This window comes from Typopeltis vanoorti, chromosome 25 (assembly GCF_054136105.1).
Source record: "Typopeltis vanoorti isolate ZY-2024b chromosome 25, IOZ_Tvanoo_1.0, whole genome shotgun sequence".
Lineage (NCBI taxonomy): Eukaryota > Metazoa > Arthropoda > Arachnida > Uropygi > Thelyphonidae > Typopeltis > Typopeltis vanoorti.
In genome coordinates, this window is record NC_143573.1 from 56,910,230 (window position 1) to 56,927,689 (window position 17,460).

At 33.6% G+C, this 17,460-nt stretch overlaps 1 protein-coding gene across 1 annotated transcript in view; it reads right to left on the reverse strand.

The window, feature by feature from the left end:
- The window catches only part of Sbf (SET domain binding factor), a 631,948-nt gene that overhangs the window by 269,169 nt on the left and 345,319 nt on the right, over nucleotides 1-17,460 (reverse strand). Inside the window, 1 exon segment of the mRNA XM_090414822.1 lies at nucleotides 12,859-12,939. Within this exon segment, the coding sequence (XP_090270948.1) occupies nucleotides 12,859-12,939 (81 nt within the window).

The following is a 17,460-nucleotide window of genomic DNA, read 5'->3' on the forward strand; positions in this document are numbered from 1 at the left end:
TATGTTTTTATGAGATATGCTTCAAGTAATTTTTTTTAAATATCCATGAAGTTTTTCCCACAACAGACAACAAAATACACTGACTTATTTGATGAATATTTATTTCTGTCTATCTTCAAGGTATTCACCAAAAACATATAAAAGATATGTAATACAAATTTTTTTTTCTTTCTTCAAAACAATATCAACTGTACAAGCCTCATGATTTGATTGCTTGTGGTATTCCCAAATAAGGTTTTTCATAGCTGAAGTCTACTGGTTTACAATATTTTACTAGGATCTCAAAAAAGGTGGAAATTTTTCTGACCAGTCGAAAGGCAACAAAAATATTCAGTGGTTTTAAAACTTTTGCTATACATTCACTAATGCCATGTACATAAGGGATAGGAATGTGTGTTATTTCTTCTGTAATTGAAGAGGAAGACATATTAAAACTACTCAAAGCTCTTTTGATGAAGGATATCTTGATGCCAATTTAAGCTATCATGATATATGAATTCTGTAGATTTTTTTGAAGATTCAATTCTTAAAATAACAGTCTACTAGTGGACCTATAAAGGGAAACCAGCACTTTGGATTCTTATAGTGAATATTTCCAAGTTAATTCACATTTTAAGGTGAGTCACATATTTTTTTAGGTTATTGTAAGATTTCTTACAAAATTAATGATGGAAAATCTCACGTAAAAAGATTTTTTTTAATATATTTTTAATATATAATGTTCGCCTCTGTGTCACAGGCATCTTCAGTACATGTTAAGCTGAAATTAAACAATAACTGACAATTCCAAAAAGCACCAACTAAGTAGCTAGTGTACGATAACTAAAAAGGTCAATAAAAATTCCTAAAAAAAACTATATATATATACATACAATAAAAGTTAGGAAAGATTAGCTGATTTGTAAAGTACTATCTCCCATAAAGGGAATACGTAAACCATCAGATCTGTTTAAGTTAGGAGAGTGGGTAAGTAAAGTTTCACGTTTCTTTATAAAGCCGTTCTATGAGGAACCGACTTTTGCGAAGGACTCTTGTCTTTTTCCAATGGACTCTATGTCTGGTTAAGATGGCATTTTCTGCAAGTCCAGACTGTTCAGGTTTAAGGTACTGAATATAAGACTGATGTTCTTCTGGTCGAATAGAGGCAGATCTTCCTGTTTGTCCAAAATAAAATAATCCACAAGAGCAAGGAATTGGGTAGGCACCTGGATGATTAAGATGTGGAAGCTTGTCCTTTGGAGAAGCGAGAAAGGTGGAGATTTTTCTAAACGGTCGAAAGGCAACAAAAATATTCGGTGATTTTAAAACTTTTGCTATACGTTCACTAATGCCGCGTACATAAGGGACAGGAATGCGTGTTATTTCTTCTGTATTTAAAGAGGAAAACATATTAAAACTACTCAAAGCTCTTTTGATGAAGGAATTCTTGTATCCATTAGATAGAAAGGAAGAAGTAATATATTGCAGTTCTTTCTGTAAGAGATCGTCTGAAGAACAAAAGGAGTTGGCTCGATGAACCAGTGTTTTAATAGTTCCTGCCTTTTGACTAGGATGGTGATGAGATTCAGCATGGATATAATGGCCAGTATGAGTCTTCTTTCTATAGACTGAGAAATGTAGGTTACCAACTGGTTGGCGAAGAATTAGAAATCTAAAAAGGCTAACTGCTTATTTGATTCTATTTCTAGGGTAAACTGGATTCTTGGATGAAGTGCATTTAACTTAGTGAGAAACTGTTGAAGTTCATCAGAAGAGCCATTCCAAATAGCAAAAATGTCATCGACATATCTGAACCAATGAGTAGGTCTGGTAGAAATGTTGTCAAAGATACGTTTTTCGAAATGTTCCATAAAGAAGTTGGAGATAGCAGGAGAAAGAGGATTGCCCATTGCAGTTCCTTCAATTTGTTGATACAACTTATTTTTAAAGGAAAAATAGCCAGAATGCATTACAAAATCAAATATTTTTACAATGTCTGAAGGAAATTCTTCTTGCAGTAATTCAATACTTTCAGATAAAGGAACATTTGTAAATAAAGAAACAACATTCAAACTGATCATGATATCAAAAACGTCCAAATGAAGATCTGAAATTTTATTTTTGAAATCTAAAGTATTTTTTATATAAGTATCAGTTCATTAGATTTCAAAAATAAAATTTCAGATCTTCATTAGTAAACATATAGCAAAAGTTTTAAAACCACTGAATATTTTTGTTGCCTTTCAATCGGTCAGAAAAATCTCCACCCTTCTTACTTCTCCTAAGGACAAGCTTCCACATCTTAATCATCCAGGTGTCTACCCGATTCCTTGCTCTTGTGGATTATTTTATTTCGGACAAACAGGAAGATCTGCCTCTATTCGACCAGAAGAACACCAGTCTTATATTCAGTACCTTAAACCTGAACAGTCTGGACTTGCAGAAAATGCCATCTTAACCAGACATAGAGTCCATTGGAAAAAGACAAGAGTCCTTCGCAAAAGTCGGTTCCTCATAGAACGGCTTTATAAAGAAACATGTGAAACTTTACTTACTCCACTCTCCTAACTAAAACAGATCTGATGGTTTACGTGTATTCCCTTTATGGGAGATAGTACTTTACAAATCAGCTAATCTTTCCTAACTTTTATTATATATATATATATATATATATATATATATATATATATATATATATATATATATATATAGTTTTTTTTAGGAATTTTTATTGACTTTTTTAGTTATCGTACACTAGCTACTTACGTGGTGCTTTTTGGAATTGTCAGTTATTGTTTAATTTCAGCTTAACATGTACTGAAGATGCCTGTGACACACAGGCGAACATTATATATTAAAAATATATTTAAAAAATCTTTTTAGTGAGATTTTCCGTCATTAATTTTGTATTTATATGTCTACTCACGGTATTCTCTTACTAAGAGTAAGATTTCTTGATAAACAACATTTTTAATTCAGGTGTGTTGAGGTTTGACTTAACATATCATATAGCCATATAAAACTTGCCATGAGAAGAAACAAGATCAGGTATACACTTACACATATTGCAAGTTTTGTCTTTTTAAATTTGAAGGGATGTATTTTTATTGAGGGTCATATCCAATCAAGAAAACATGACTCTCCTACTACCTATTTTTATTTTCTCCTGTCAATACCTCTAGATCTGCTTGCTTTTTTTTTTTTTTGAACAATCCACCTATTAACATCCATTAGGCTAAATAAACTGCTTATATTCTCTGATGCTCAGCAAAAAATATACTCAGTTGGGTTTCTTTCTGTTATTAACACTGTAGGGTTGAATTGGTTTCTTTCTCTCTATATTGAAAGTGTGTGCTGGCTTCCTCTCAGTCTACCTCTAGGGTTATTCATTTTGAAATATATATATATATATACACACACACATACAATTATAACTGTTTGTAATTAGCTGTAAACTTGTAATAAACAAAGTATTCTTTAACAAATCCATGCAATTAGATTTGTTCTCTAAATGGTAAAGAAATAGAAAGAGTGACAAGTTTAAATATCTTGGATGCTGGTTAAATGAGAATGCAATCCAGAAATGGAAATAAAAGTTAGAATTGAAATGGCAAGAAATAAATTTTCTCCTGATGAAAACAAACACCGTGTAACCACAATTTAAATTTAGAGTACGCATGGTTAAATGTCGTGTATGGTCTGTACTGCTGTATGGTGCAGAAACTTGGAGACAACATCTATATTGATGTTGTCTTGAAAACTTGAAGCCTTTGAGATGTGATTATACAGATAAATGTTAAAAATCCCATGGACAGCAAAAACGTCCAATCAGGAAGTACTGAACAAATTGGGAAATCATGTGAACGTTTAGATACCATAAAAAGAAGGAAAACTGCTATCTTGGTCATCTACTTCATAATGAAAAATATAAGATACTTCAACTGATTATAAATGGAAGAAAAGGAAGAGGACAAGGCTTGAATTGTGGAAAGGCAGCAGGAGTAGATGATATTCAACCAGAAATGCTGAAGTATGGTGGTGTGAGAGTCTTACAGTAGCTACACTGCATAGTTCAGAAGGCCTGGACAGAGGGATGAATTCCCGATGATTGGAGTAGAGCTCTCATAGTACCCATATATAAAAAGGAAAATAAAACTGCATGTGAGGGGGTGCTTAAGGGTCAAAGTTGTATAACTGAGAGGAGACCTCCACATAGCCTTTAAAGGAATGCAGAGAACCGACCAGGGCTTCTGACCTAATGTCCAATCCTCACCTTCTCGTGGTGCACCCTGTTGGGTATCTACTTGGATACTGAACAAACGAGGATGGGCTGGCAATTTGGGATTTAGCCGACCAAATTGTATTCTTATTGGTTAAACCAAAATAAAAAATGATGGTACAACATGACAAAATTTCATGCCGGCTGGGGCGTCACCCGGTTAAACAAGGCCCCCTTGTTTTCGCCAGGGAACCAGGGCGAACAGCGAAAAGTCAGCTACTGGAACAAATCTGAAAACAAACCCCAACTCAACATCACCAGAGTTAAAGATCGGTACTATCAACGTAAGAAGCCTGAATGGCAAAGAAATGGAGCTAGTTGAGAAATTAGATAAGTACCAGATCGACATAATAGGGGTGACTGAAACAAAAAAAAAAACCAAAACTGGTGAGATTTTTCTGAGCAATAAATACAAAATGTTATATTCAGGCAATGATGATTAAGGAAAAGAAGGAGTAGCCATAGTATTCAACACAAAATACGAGGCTAATCTTCTTGAATGGCAGTCAGTCTCAAGTAGAGTAATGTGGACAAATATGAGAATGGGGAACTGGACAATGAGCCTTATTTGTGCCTATGGTCCCACAGAAAGTTCTACTAAGGTAGAAGTGGAGAAATTTTTTGAGGCTTCAGAAAAAGCCACTGACACAATGAAAAATGAAAAGTTGGTCCTTGTTGGGGATCTAAATAGCAGAGTAGGAAATGATTGTGAGACATACAAAAATATTTTGGGAAAATTTGGAGAAAAGAGCAAAGCTAATAATAATGGCAAATATCTGTTGGATTTCTGCTCAGGACATGGACTGGTTATTACTAACACCATGTTCCAACGTAAAAATGTGCACAAATTCACATGGAGAGAAGAGGCTAGGAATAAGAAAAGTCTCATTGACTGTTATTGTTGATAGTGATGTTTTCTCCCTGGTGCAGGACACCAGAGTGTACAGAGGATTTGAAATCGGAAGTGATCACTATCTAGTCTTGGGCAAGATAAAATTGAATTTCATATTGAAAAGAATAGCATGTAAGAAAGTTTTAAAGTGAATAAAAGTTGAGCAGCTCTCAGATGTGAACTGTAGACTAAAATACACAAAGATTATTGAAGAAAAAATGAAACAGTTTGAGAACAGGAATCAAACCTTGGAGATTCAGTGGCAAACTCTGAAGAAAACATTGATTCTGCCAGAGGCATGTGGTGAGGTTGTCTTTAAGGAAAAAAAATCAGAACTCCCTGGTGGACACAGGAAGTTCAAGAGGCAGTGAAGGAAAAGAAGAAAGCATATCAAAAGTTCCTGGCAAATAAGTCAGCTTGTGCTCTTAGAGAATATAGAGACAAATGAAAGAATGCTAAACACTGTGTAAAACTAGCTAAACAAAAGTCATGGGAGGACTTTGGCAAGAATATAGAAAATAAATATCAAGAAGGTGGCAAAATATTCTGGAGGTTGTTGAAGAAGCTTAGGAATGGAGGAAAGTGTGCTGTAAAAGGAGTTAGAGATGATAAAGGTGACATGAAAATGGGAGAAAAAAGATATCCTTGAAGTATGGAGTAATTACTTTGAAAAACTTCTAAATGAAACAAGCAGTGATGACAGCACAATGGTAAAACACACTGACCAGGCATGCAGTCAGGAATACATATCCTTACTTGAAGTAGAAAAAGCCATCAAAGGCTTGAAATGTGGAAAGGCAGCAGGAGTAGATGATATTCGACCAGAAATGCTGAAGTATGGTGGTATGAGAGTCTTACAGTGGCTGCACTGCATAGTTCAGAATGCCTGGACAGAGGGACTAATTCCTGATGATTGGAGTAGAGCTCTCATAGTACCCATATATAAAAAGGGAAATAAAACTGCATCTGAGAATTACAGAGGTATTTCCCTACTGAGTGTTCCTGGCAAAATCTATGCAAGTATACTTGAGAAAGAGAAACGGTTGAGAAGAATTGTGGAAGAAAAGCTTGGTGAAGAACAAGCTGGATTCAGGTCAAATAGAGGCTGTCAGGATCAGATCTTCACTTTACGACAAATAGTCGAGAAAGCATGGGAATATAACAAAGATCTGTATTTAAGTTTTGTCGATTTGGAAAAGGCATATGACAAGGTGCCAAGAGAGAAGCTATTCAATACGCTGCAGTTATATGGTGTCAATGGGGCATTATATCAAGCAATACCTCGTCTTTATTTGAGTTGTAAGTCAGCAGTTAGAATTGAAGGAAGTACAGGAAGATGGTTTAATGTTAAATCTGGTGTGAGACAAGGATGTACATTATCCCCTCTGTTATTCATTATCTATATGGATCACATTATGAAGGAAAGTGGTATTAAACATGATATCAAAATTGGAGATGTTAATGTCAGCTCTTTGCTTTATGCGGATGATGTTATACTTCTAAATAAATCCACTACAAGTCTGCAAGATTCTCTGACTAAATTGAATAGCTGTTGTAATAGATATGGTATGAAGGTCAGCAATAAAAAGACAAAGACAATGAAAATAGGCAGAATCATTGAAAATATCAACTGTGTTGTGAATGGACAACCTGTGGAACATGTAAAACATTTCAGCTATTTAGGCACGATTTTTACTGAAGATGGTAAATTAAATATAGAAATAGACAACAGAATCAGCAAAGCTGGGATGGTGGGAAGTCAATTGAATAAATTCATATGGAATAAGAGAGAAATTAGTCGGAACACTAAATTAGTTGTATACAAGACAGTGTTCAAACCAGTTTTAACTTATGGATCTGAGAGCTGGGTCAGAAGTAAAACACTTGACCAAAGACTAGAGACCACAGATATGAGAGTCCTGAGAAAGATTATAGGCGTGAACAGATGGCATCAATGGCAATATCATATTAAAAACAAGGATATTAGGAAAGAACTTGACATTGTCAGCATCCAGGAATGCGTTAGCAAAGCTAATCTCAGGTGGTATGGTTACTTAAACAGATTGAGCGAGGAAAGATTAGCAAAACAAGTGTTGTCTGCCAGGTTGGCAGCAAAACGACCCAGAGTAAGACCAAGATATAGGTGGATTGATACGGTCCAAAGTGCCTTAGACGATAAAAATATAAGATCTGATAATGTTGGAGTCTTGACAAGTAACAGACTGATTTGGAGGAAAATTGTAGATAGGAAATTAATAATGATGTAAATTTTTCATGTAGTACTATCATATCCTGTACACCCCTTGAGGGTACATAGCAGGAATTTGATGATGATGAAGAGGACAAGGAAGATGAAGAAAATCTTGGCTGGCAGACATCAGACAATGGACTGGCATGAGCTCTGAGGAAGACGGTTCAGAGGACTGTTCAGAGCGGCTGAGGATCACTCAAAATTTGCCAAGGTGTTCGCCGACCTCTGATAAGAGATGGCACTCAAAAAAGAAGATGCAATTAGAGCTTCAAGACCTGTTCAACTTCAATTAGACAAAATTAAAGGATTAAACGAACATAAACAAATCATACATCTTCACTTCTGTGAGAGAGACATAAATAAAAACACTGAAATCTACAAAATAATTAAATAAAATATGAATAAACCCTTTCATTTGCCAATCTGTTTAAATGACCATACCGCCTTAGATAACAGAATTATGGATTTGTTATGCCATGTGGTTCTAAAAGACAGATATTTACATTTCTTCCTTTCCTGTTCATAGCAGACCAAGTAACTGGCACATCACTTTTATAGATTCTAGAATGTGTCAAAGGATAGAGTTAGTCATTGGAAGAACAGATAAGGATTACTGTTCTGACATGTGGTTTAATGTGTGATTAAAGAGTGGTGCAAAGATCATATTCATATAATACTTTGGCTATCTTTTCTGATTCATCCCAAACACAGAGGATGGAAGCATGTAATATTTTATCTATTTTACAGGGTTGTAGATTTCTGAGACAAGAAATATTTCACTGGAAAACATACTAGTGTGGACAAAGGATTATCTACTCCAGGAATGTTGCTCTAGAGACTAAATGTAGTTCTTTTTTCATACCATCTTGGAATTTCAATGTGTAAGATGTTAATGGGGTTAAAAAAAAAATCACATACACATACAACATAACAAAGATTCACAAGTATCCATATCCAATGGGATCTGAACCTACACAATATGAGTGGAGGGCCTAACTGAGCTAGCTAAAATGTAGTTAAAATTAGATGAAAAAGTCTGAATATACAGGAGAAAAAAAAAACTTCTGCCTCTATATAACAGCTAACTCATTTTCAATTGAAAAGCTATTATAAAATTTTTGTGGATTAGGATCCAGGTCTTTCCAACCTTATCACTACTAACTGAGGAGGTTATTTTTTCCAAGAATCAAGTACACCTATTTAAAAATTCCAGATTTTGAAGACTGAAATGGAAATAGTTTGTGAAGTTCATTTTATTTTTTGTTTTTTTAAATGAGAAGGTGAGTCTAAAACATTTGCTATGTATGTTTTAGATGAAAATTAAACAGGATATCAAGTATAGATACAGATGATAAACTGAGTTTTTTTTTTTTTTTTTTTGAGTACTGACACATTGCAAATGCATAATTCCTCATCAAAACAAAGTCCTGGAAATATATGTATATCCATATATCATTACTCATACTTTCTACTGGCACCTGTCGAGCAATTATATTATTATGACTTATAATTTCTATGGAATCTTAAAGATTCATGATGGGAGGTCACTTTGCAGACTAAAATTTATTCCACTCAGCAATCCAACCAACTACATATCAATTTAATGTATTTTGTCCACAAAGGTATGCATTGCTTTTTTGACTTTACATGGTTGCTATACTGATATCAAATGAAGGAAATACTAGATCTTCAATAGCAAACAAATTAATCTGAACAAGCTGAATTTTCATCAAGATTCTGATTTGGCTTTTTCAATTCACGACTTTGGTTTACTATTTTGATTGAGTGCTGCATGTTTTAACATTCTCTACGAAGTTTATTAATAGTGTTGTGCATTTTTAATAGTTTAAACAAGTTAACATCCGTAATGTTTCATTCATTTTGTGTAGATATAAAATGGATACATCTCCAAGAATGCGTTCAAAAATATGTACTCTTTCTCAGCACACATCCATGACTCAAAAACAAATTTGCAATGAGTATGGTATTGGTTTGGGTACTGTTAATGCAAATTCAAAAACGTTTAGGGAAACAGGTATGTTTTCTTCTGACAGAAAAGGAAAATTTGGACAAAAAGAAAACTATACTTACCCAAGATAGTCTGCTAGTTAGGAAAAACAAAATGAATCCAAGATTGTCTGCTGTAGACTTAAATAGAGACTTGGCAGCTAGTGGGATTAATGTTTCTGACATGATAGTTCATTAAAGATTGTTGGAAGCAGGGAGGACTACCCACAGACCAAAAAAGAAACAACTGTTAATACAGAAAAAAGAGGCTCCACTGGACAAAAGCGTACAAAAGTTTATACACTTCTGTACAAAGTGTACAAACTGTTGACAAGTGGAAGAAGGTCATATTCTCAGGTAAGAGCCATTTCTTTGTCCAAGGAGAGCAAAGTACCCTATGTTTGCATATCAGTGGCAGAGAAGACTTCTCCTGCCTACCTTCAACAAACTCCTAACCACCTAGCTAAAAAATGTTCTAGGGTTGTTTTACACGATGGTCCAGGATCACTTGTGCCTTTTGATGGTATACAAATGATGAAAAGTGACCAATACATAAAAATATTGGAGAAAAGAGTGATACCACATATCCAGAAAGAAAAGAACTCATCTTCCAACAGGATCTCGCTTCATACCACATTTCTAAAAAAGTGAAAGTATTCTTCAAAAATCACAACATCCAACTGCTTCAGCAACGAGGTTACTTTCCTGATATTAACTCAATAGAAAATTTGTGGGCCATGGTGAAAAAGAGAGAAAATTAAATTGTAATACAAAGGATAAATTAATACAATCCATTATAAAAGTATGCTTTCAAGATGCAGAAATAAGAAAATGTGTTCTATGTTGGTAGAGTCCATGCCTAAGCAAATTAATGAATTCATTAGAAACAGAGGAGCACATATAAATTATTATATAGAGATGGAGTTTAAGTTCTGTCCTTATTTTCTTCTGAAACATAAATGTTTCTTAAAAGGCAAGTGTTCAGATTAATTTGTTCGCTACTGTATGTGCCAATCACATTTTAAAAGAATAACATTCACACTACTAAAAAGCAAGAAACTTGCTTCAAACACTATTAAAACACTCTCCTCCAATAACCATAATAGAGATGGTCATGCCTGATGACAAACTGTGTTTGCAACCACTTAGAATATCTAAGTGGCATTTTACCCAACACAGGAAAGGTATACTAAAGAACTAGTAGCAGATTTGATTCATCAGAACATCTTAACAAAAGAGAAGTATTTCATTCTTAACATAAATTTTAAAAATTTACTAGAATTGCAAACTTAAGTTTTGACTTGAATATCATTACATCGTCATTAACTTCCTGATACGTTCCCTCAATGGGTGTTCAAGGCTATAATGGCAGCACTGCACGATTAAGTTTACATTATTATTAATCTCTTATCAACAATTTTCCTCCAAATAAGTCTATTACTTGTCAGCACTCCAATATAAGAATGAACTGTAACAATTCATTCTTCTAAGGCACTCTGGACTGAATCAATCCACCTAGATCTTTGTCTTCCTCCGTATCTTGGAACCAAACACCTGTTTTGCTAACCTTTTCTCTCACATTCTATTCACATAAGTGACAATATCACCTTAATTGACATTATCAGCATTCTGCCAAAAATGTCAGTTAAGGTGATATTGTTCCCTTCTAATATCTTCATCTTTAATGTGATTCTGTCATTGATGGCATGGGTTCTTTATTAAATATGAAAGTTCTTTATTTTAAGAACTTTCATATTTGTGGTCTCCAGTCTATGATCAAGTGCTTTATTTCTATTCCAACTCTGAAATCCATAATTTAAAACTGGTTTGAACATTGTCTTGTATGCTGTCAGTTTGGTATTTTGGGCCAATTTTTCTCTTATTACATATAAATTTATTCAACTAGATGTGCGATAATAGTTTTGCATGTTCTGTTCTATATTTCCATATTTAATTTGCAGTCTTCGTTAAAAACTGTGCCTAAATAGCTGAAATTTTCTATTTCCCTGCCTATTTTAGCTGCATTGTCAATGGAGAACCTATACAACAAGATTTTCATGCCAAATTTGTTACAGCTGTTATTCAATTTAGTTTGAGAATCCTGGAGACTTGCACTAGATGTGTTTAGGAGTACTATATCATTTGTATAAAACAAAGAACTAAGTCTGGCATGTCCAATTGTAATATCAGCCTAGTGCCACTTTCTTTCATAATGCGATCCATATACATGATGAATAAGAGTGGAGATAATGTGCATCCTTGTGTTACATCTGATTTTACATCAAAACATCTTCCCGTATTTTTTTTTTTTTTTTCCAATTCTAACTGCCGATTTACAACTTAAATACTGATTATGTATTGCTCGGATTTACCACATTTACAACTTTTACCACACATAACTGTATTGTTTTAAAAAGCTTTTCCATGGCCACTTTGTCATATTCCCATGATTTCACAACTATTTGTCGTAAAGTGAAAATCGAATTCTAACAACCTATAAATTAGGTATTAGAGAATAATACTACAAAGTCTTGCATAATCTTTTTTGAAGAAGAAAAAGGGAAAAGTATTAAGAAATAGTCACACAATGGTAAATTTATAGAAGCCAGACTTTATGTAAGAACTAACAATACATTGCAAAACAAAAAAAAAAGTGATGAGATGCTGGTCATCAGAAATATTGTATATATGAGAGTTGTGTGCACACATTCACCTGCATATATCAAAATATATATATATTGTAAAACAAAAAATCAATATATATATATATATATATATATATATATATATATATAGGAGGGATATTCTTTTATTCTTTTTATGGGGGTGGGGTGATCATGAAGTTTAATCCCTTATTTAGAACCATCAATGCAGACAGGATGAACTGTCCTATCATAAGCAGTAAGCAGATTTCTAAGCCAAGTTACTTGGCTGTGACAAGTCAGTGTGCCTAACATGAAAGAGAATACACACACACACACACACATTTATTTATTTATTTGAAACATCTTGATATGCTCAAGAAATTTGCTAAGAACATTTAAAATCATACTTTTTGAAATTTAACTAATGTATGAGTTCATCCATATTATTTTGTGAATATTTAATATTTTAAAGAAATGAACATTCATTTGTCTCAAGGGTTAATATAAACTAATGTGGAAATGTAACCAATAAAATAAAATAATAATAAATAAAATAAATCATGGCATATCACTTGAAATTTTCTTAAAAGAACCAAATTGCAGTTATGTCTAAAAAATGATGCATTAAATAAAAGCATTAAAGTAAAAAAAATCATAAAAACAATTAGCTTAACAGACAATTATGATTTTTGAAGTTTGGATATGAGCAAATTACTATAACAAGCACCTACAGCAATTGGGTAATGTAATTTTAAAACCATATCTGCAGTTTTATATTTGACCAAATATATTATACATTACATACCTATAAAGTTTATGGCATCTTGAAAATTTCCTTATACTATCATCATTCACACTCTGAGGGACAACCAGCAATGCTGGGTAGCTGCAAAGAGGTTAAAGAGATTGCTGTTGTTGATTTCTTCAATTTGGTTGAAAATCCTGAAGTAATAATATAAGTCTATTCACAAAATGGTTGTATAAGTGTAATAAGAAATAGTTCAAATTCGTTTTCCATTTTAGCAAAAATTATGATGGTACTAATCTCTTGATAAGGATTTCAAAAGTCCAAGTGATGCTGAGTCAGTTGGCTTAGTTAGCAGAAAGTGTGGTTTGGTAAAACAGCGAAACAAAATAAAATGATGACTACTATAATTACAGTTATTAGAACATATTTACTTGATGAATAGAAACTGGAACACAAATGAATACAATCTGCAAAGATATACAGTGAGTGAATGCACAATCCAAAAATGTAAGAAAAAGTTGCATGTGATGAGTCACTTGATGATAGGTGACCTGCCATTGATATGATAAGCTGAAGTTTGCTACTGAGCTGGATTCAGGCATGCTGGGTGGTTGCATAATGATTCACTGTGAGTCAATTTCTTCATTTGCATTAACTGGGAAAGACATGCAAACTTAGCAAATGGGTTCCATATAAACTCAGAGCCATGAACAAAGTTAAAAGGCAATCACTTTGTTTGTTGTTGTTTTGATATCATAATAACACACTATTTCTGGATGATGAAAAAAGCTTATGCACAGCAATACTTTTTTTTTTTTTTTTATGTATCACAAAGACACAAAAAAAGTTTCAAATCTATATTAGTACCTTGGGTGAGTTAAGGATTTTTTTTAAAAATAATTTTTAATTTTTGCATAGTCCAGAAACCATGCTTTAGTAACTAACACTCTTTTTCAAGCCACTTTAGATCTCCAATGAGGGTAGTGGTCTGACACTGGGAATGAAATTCATCTCTCATCTAAAGACAATCACAAACATTCATTCTTGTGGTCATACTTGTACAGGTATGAATGTTTATGATTGTCTTCATTCCCATAAACCTCTATTGCATTCAGTAACCCACAATTCACTAATATAAGAATTTGCTGATTGCCTGGTGGAATGCAGTTGGTAGTTGGTGTTATCCATTACAATGTAAACATGAAAACATACCTAACTATAGTAATGATATTTTAATAAGATTATATTGTAAAATACAGATACTTCAGTTTTCATGTCATCACAGCATAGAAGAAATAATGAAAAATTTAAATAGATTAAATTACAAGCTATGAACAATGGTTAACTTCTCATGTACAGTCGGGAGGCTGCAGGGTTGCAAAGTTGGCATTGGCATTATTGGGATCCAAAGGGGGGGGGGGACGTTACATACAATTGCTAATAACAAATTGTCAAATTTTGGACACAGCAAAGAGTAGCAAGGATCCTCTGGAATGATAAAGAATCATTCCAAAAGACCCTGTGGCTGATGTCATTAATCCCATGTTCTACAAGGTTGTGCCATATAATCAACTGAATAAAAGACAAGTTCTGAAATACATTTTGAAATGGATTCACCAATTTGTCCAAAATAGGATAATTGTATTTACATGGAACATAACCAATAACAAGCAAATCTGTTTTAAAAGACATTTAGTATGGTCTTGCAAAACGTGGATTAACAATGCTTGAAGGATCCTAATGGTGCAATAGTTTTCAAACTAGCAATCTTGCAAGTTCATGAGAAGTTCACCACTATTTAAAGCATGTAGTTTTAATCTGTTGTATTTGAATTTTCCATTATTTATTCTAAATTAAAGATGGCATGTGATATACAAATTGAAATAATCTGTATTTTATTCTAAAATCTTATTAAGATATCATTACTGTGGTTAAATGTGTTTTCATATTTAAATTGATTTTTGACAGTTGTCGTCCCATCAAAAAAAAAAAAGGTCATCCATCAGAAGTTTCTTCTCTCTCTCTCTCTCTCTGGACAAACAGTTGTATTGCACATTCACTCTACCCAAATGCAGCAAGTTCATGATGCTGCTCACCAAAAAACGGGCTGCACATACAAGTTAACTACATAGGCAATGTGGTGATTCAAGATAATGTGAAGCCTGAGACGACAGATGATGCAAGTAATACTGGACAAGCTCTAGAGCCTTGGCTGAGAAATTTTATCCCACTCAATATATTCTCAGACATCCTGTTATCTGATTCACCCTTCCCTAATGTTCAGCAGCCATATACACAACAGACAATTTCAAAACTGAGGGGAATTAGAAACAGAGTGAAAGGATCCTTTCTTTTAGTGTTACATGATGATCAGCAATCATTTTAGAAATTATGGAATTTACAACCATGTTATAAATAACTATTTTAATTTCCTGACGTTTTGACTTTCATATTAAGGTCATCATCTGGAGTATACACAAATATACAAGGACAAGCTGAGTTACATTTCACACAGCATGCTAAAGAGAGAATGAATTGATCAATGGTTATTCTACTGGCATGACCTCTAGTGAAAATATATATATATATATATATATATATATATATATATATATATATATATATATATATAAAATTAAATAAAAATACAAATAAAATTAAAAAATTAATTACAAACTACATCAAAGCTACATTCTATTTAAGATAACATTAAAGAAACATCCTTTCATATAGATAGTTTTCTTACAGTAACAATGATGTCCTAATTTAACATGACAATTGTTATATTAGATTTAAGATTCTGGATTATCTACAGTACTGTTTATAGTTAACTCATAGGGAGAAAGGTTCCTTGGGTAGAATATATGCCTTCCATATGCTTGTGATTTTTAGACTATCATTATTGTTAAGATTAGGGTGGTTGATAAGAATCTCACAGGCTTCCTTAAATTTACGTTCATACCATGTTTTGGTGTGATGTAAACAACTAGTGCTTTTCCAGTGAATTCTATGTAAAGTGTTCAGTGCATGATCAGAAAGGCCAGCTTCACCACAGTTATTATATTTAATGTGTCGTTTATGTTCCTTTTGACTGATAGGAATTGTGCGTCCTGTTTCCCCTATAGGGTAGATTACAGCTGCAATAAATACGGTATACTCCAGGGTGGGCCAGAGAAGGAAGTGGGTCTTTGTACGAGTTGAGTAAGCTTTTTAATTTTGCAGGAGGTTTAAAGGTGGCTTTAAGGTTGTATTTCTATAGTATTCTGTTTATTTTATCTGATGTCCCTTTAATATATGGAATGGTTATAGATTTATTGTATCTTTGTTTCATCGTGAGGTCTGGTAGAGAATTTTGTTGATAGTGTTTTGGCTGTAACCATTTTTTAGGCAAGTATTACTGATAACTTTAAATTCGACCCACAAGCGATGAAATCAATATGGTAAGTTGAATCATGTTTCTAGTTTTTTTTTTTTTTTTTTGAAAGTTTATTTTTCACTTGGTTAGAGTATAATAAATTTAGTTTAATCCTTTATCCAAGTGTGAGCAAACAAAGTTTGTGCCTGAAAGTATCTTCAGGACTGGGTTAAGGTGGTACAACACCAGGCAACTCGTTGCAAAGGTGGAGCAAGCTACCAACTTTTTTAATAATTTACTCTAAATCCAGAGTAAATTATTAAAAAAGGGTGGCACACCAATTGGCAATTCCTATAGGAAGAGATGACCTGCTAATGCTTCTGCCTGATATCTCCACTTGGGCCTGGCTCCCACTGAAGAGACCTCAATAAAGGTCGAAACTAGTCTGGGTTATGGCCTTAATGCATTAACATTAGACATATCCGCAAGGAGATGTGTTTTGAATTATAGGAGATACTGAGATAGGAGTGTTGGTAGCTTGCTCAACCTTTGCAACGAGTTGCCCTGGTGTTGTACCACATTAACCCAGTCCTGAAGATATTTTCAGGCGCAAACTTTGTTTGCTCACACTTGGATAAAGGATTAAACTAAATTTATTATGTTTCTAGTTTGATCAATCGACTGGCATTTTTAAAACACTGTAGGGATAGCAATATCATTCCAAATTGCATCAACTTTAAGAGAAAATTTACCTAAACAAAGGTGCAATGAATATACCACTGCATGGAGAAAGCGTTACTCAGAGAACAGATCCAGGCTACTAGAAAAAACTTGGCCTTTACCAGGTACTAATGATTTAAAATGTGAACTTGCAAGTTACTTGAATGCAGATATTTCGGTTATCCTCGAGAAGATTATGGACAACTCAATGAACCATATCCTTCAAACAAAGAAAGAAAATCTCATATCCAAATTTCATAGACTAAAAGTTCGACAAGACCAACGGACATATTTGAATTTCTCCGCAGTGAATGTTAACAACCAACCAGAAGCAAGAAACAACAGGAGCCACCAACTGCCTTCAGGTAACAATAACGTAGTCAACCTATCCAACCACGCCTTAAACAAAGACGAGTTCTCGCTACTCAGCAAAGGTTTAAAGTTTGCCATAGCACCCAGATCTATGAACAAACTGGATTTTATTTATAATATTAAAAGAGGCTTAAGATTCATCCCAACTACCATAGCAGATAAAATACGTTTAGAAACCGCCAACATTTTAAATATAAATTATAAGAAAGCAT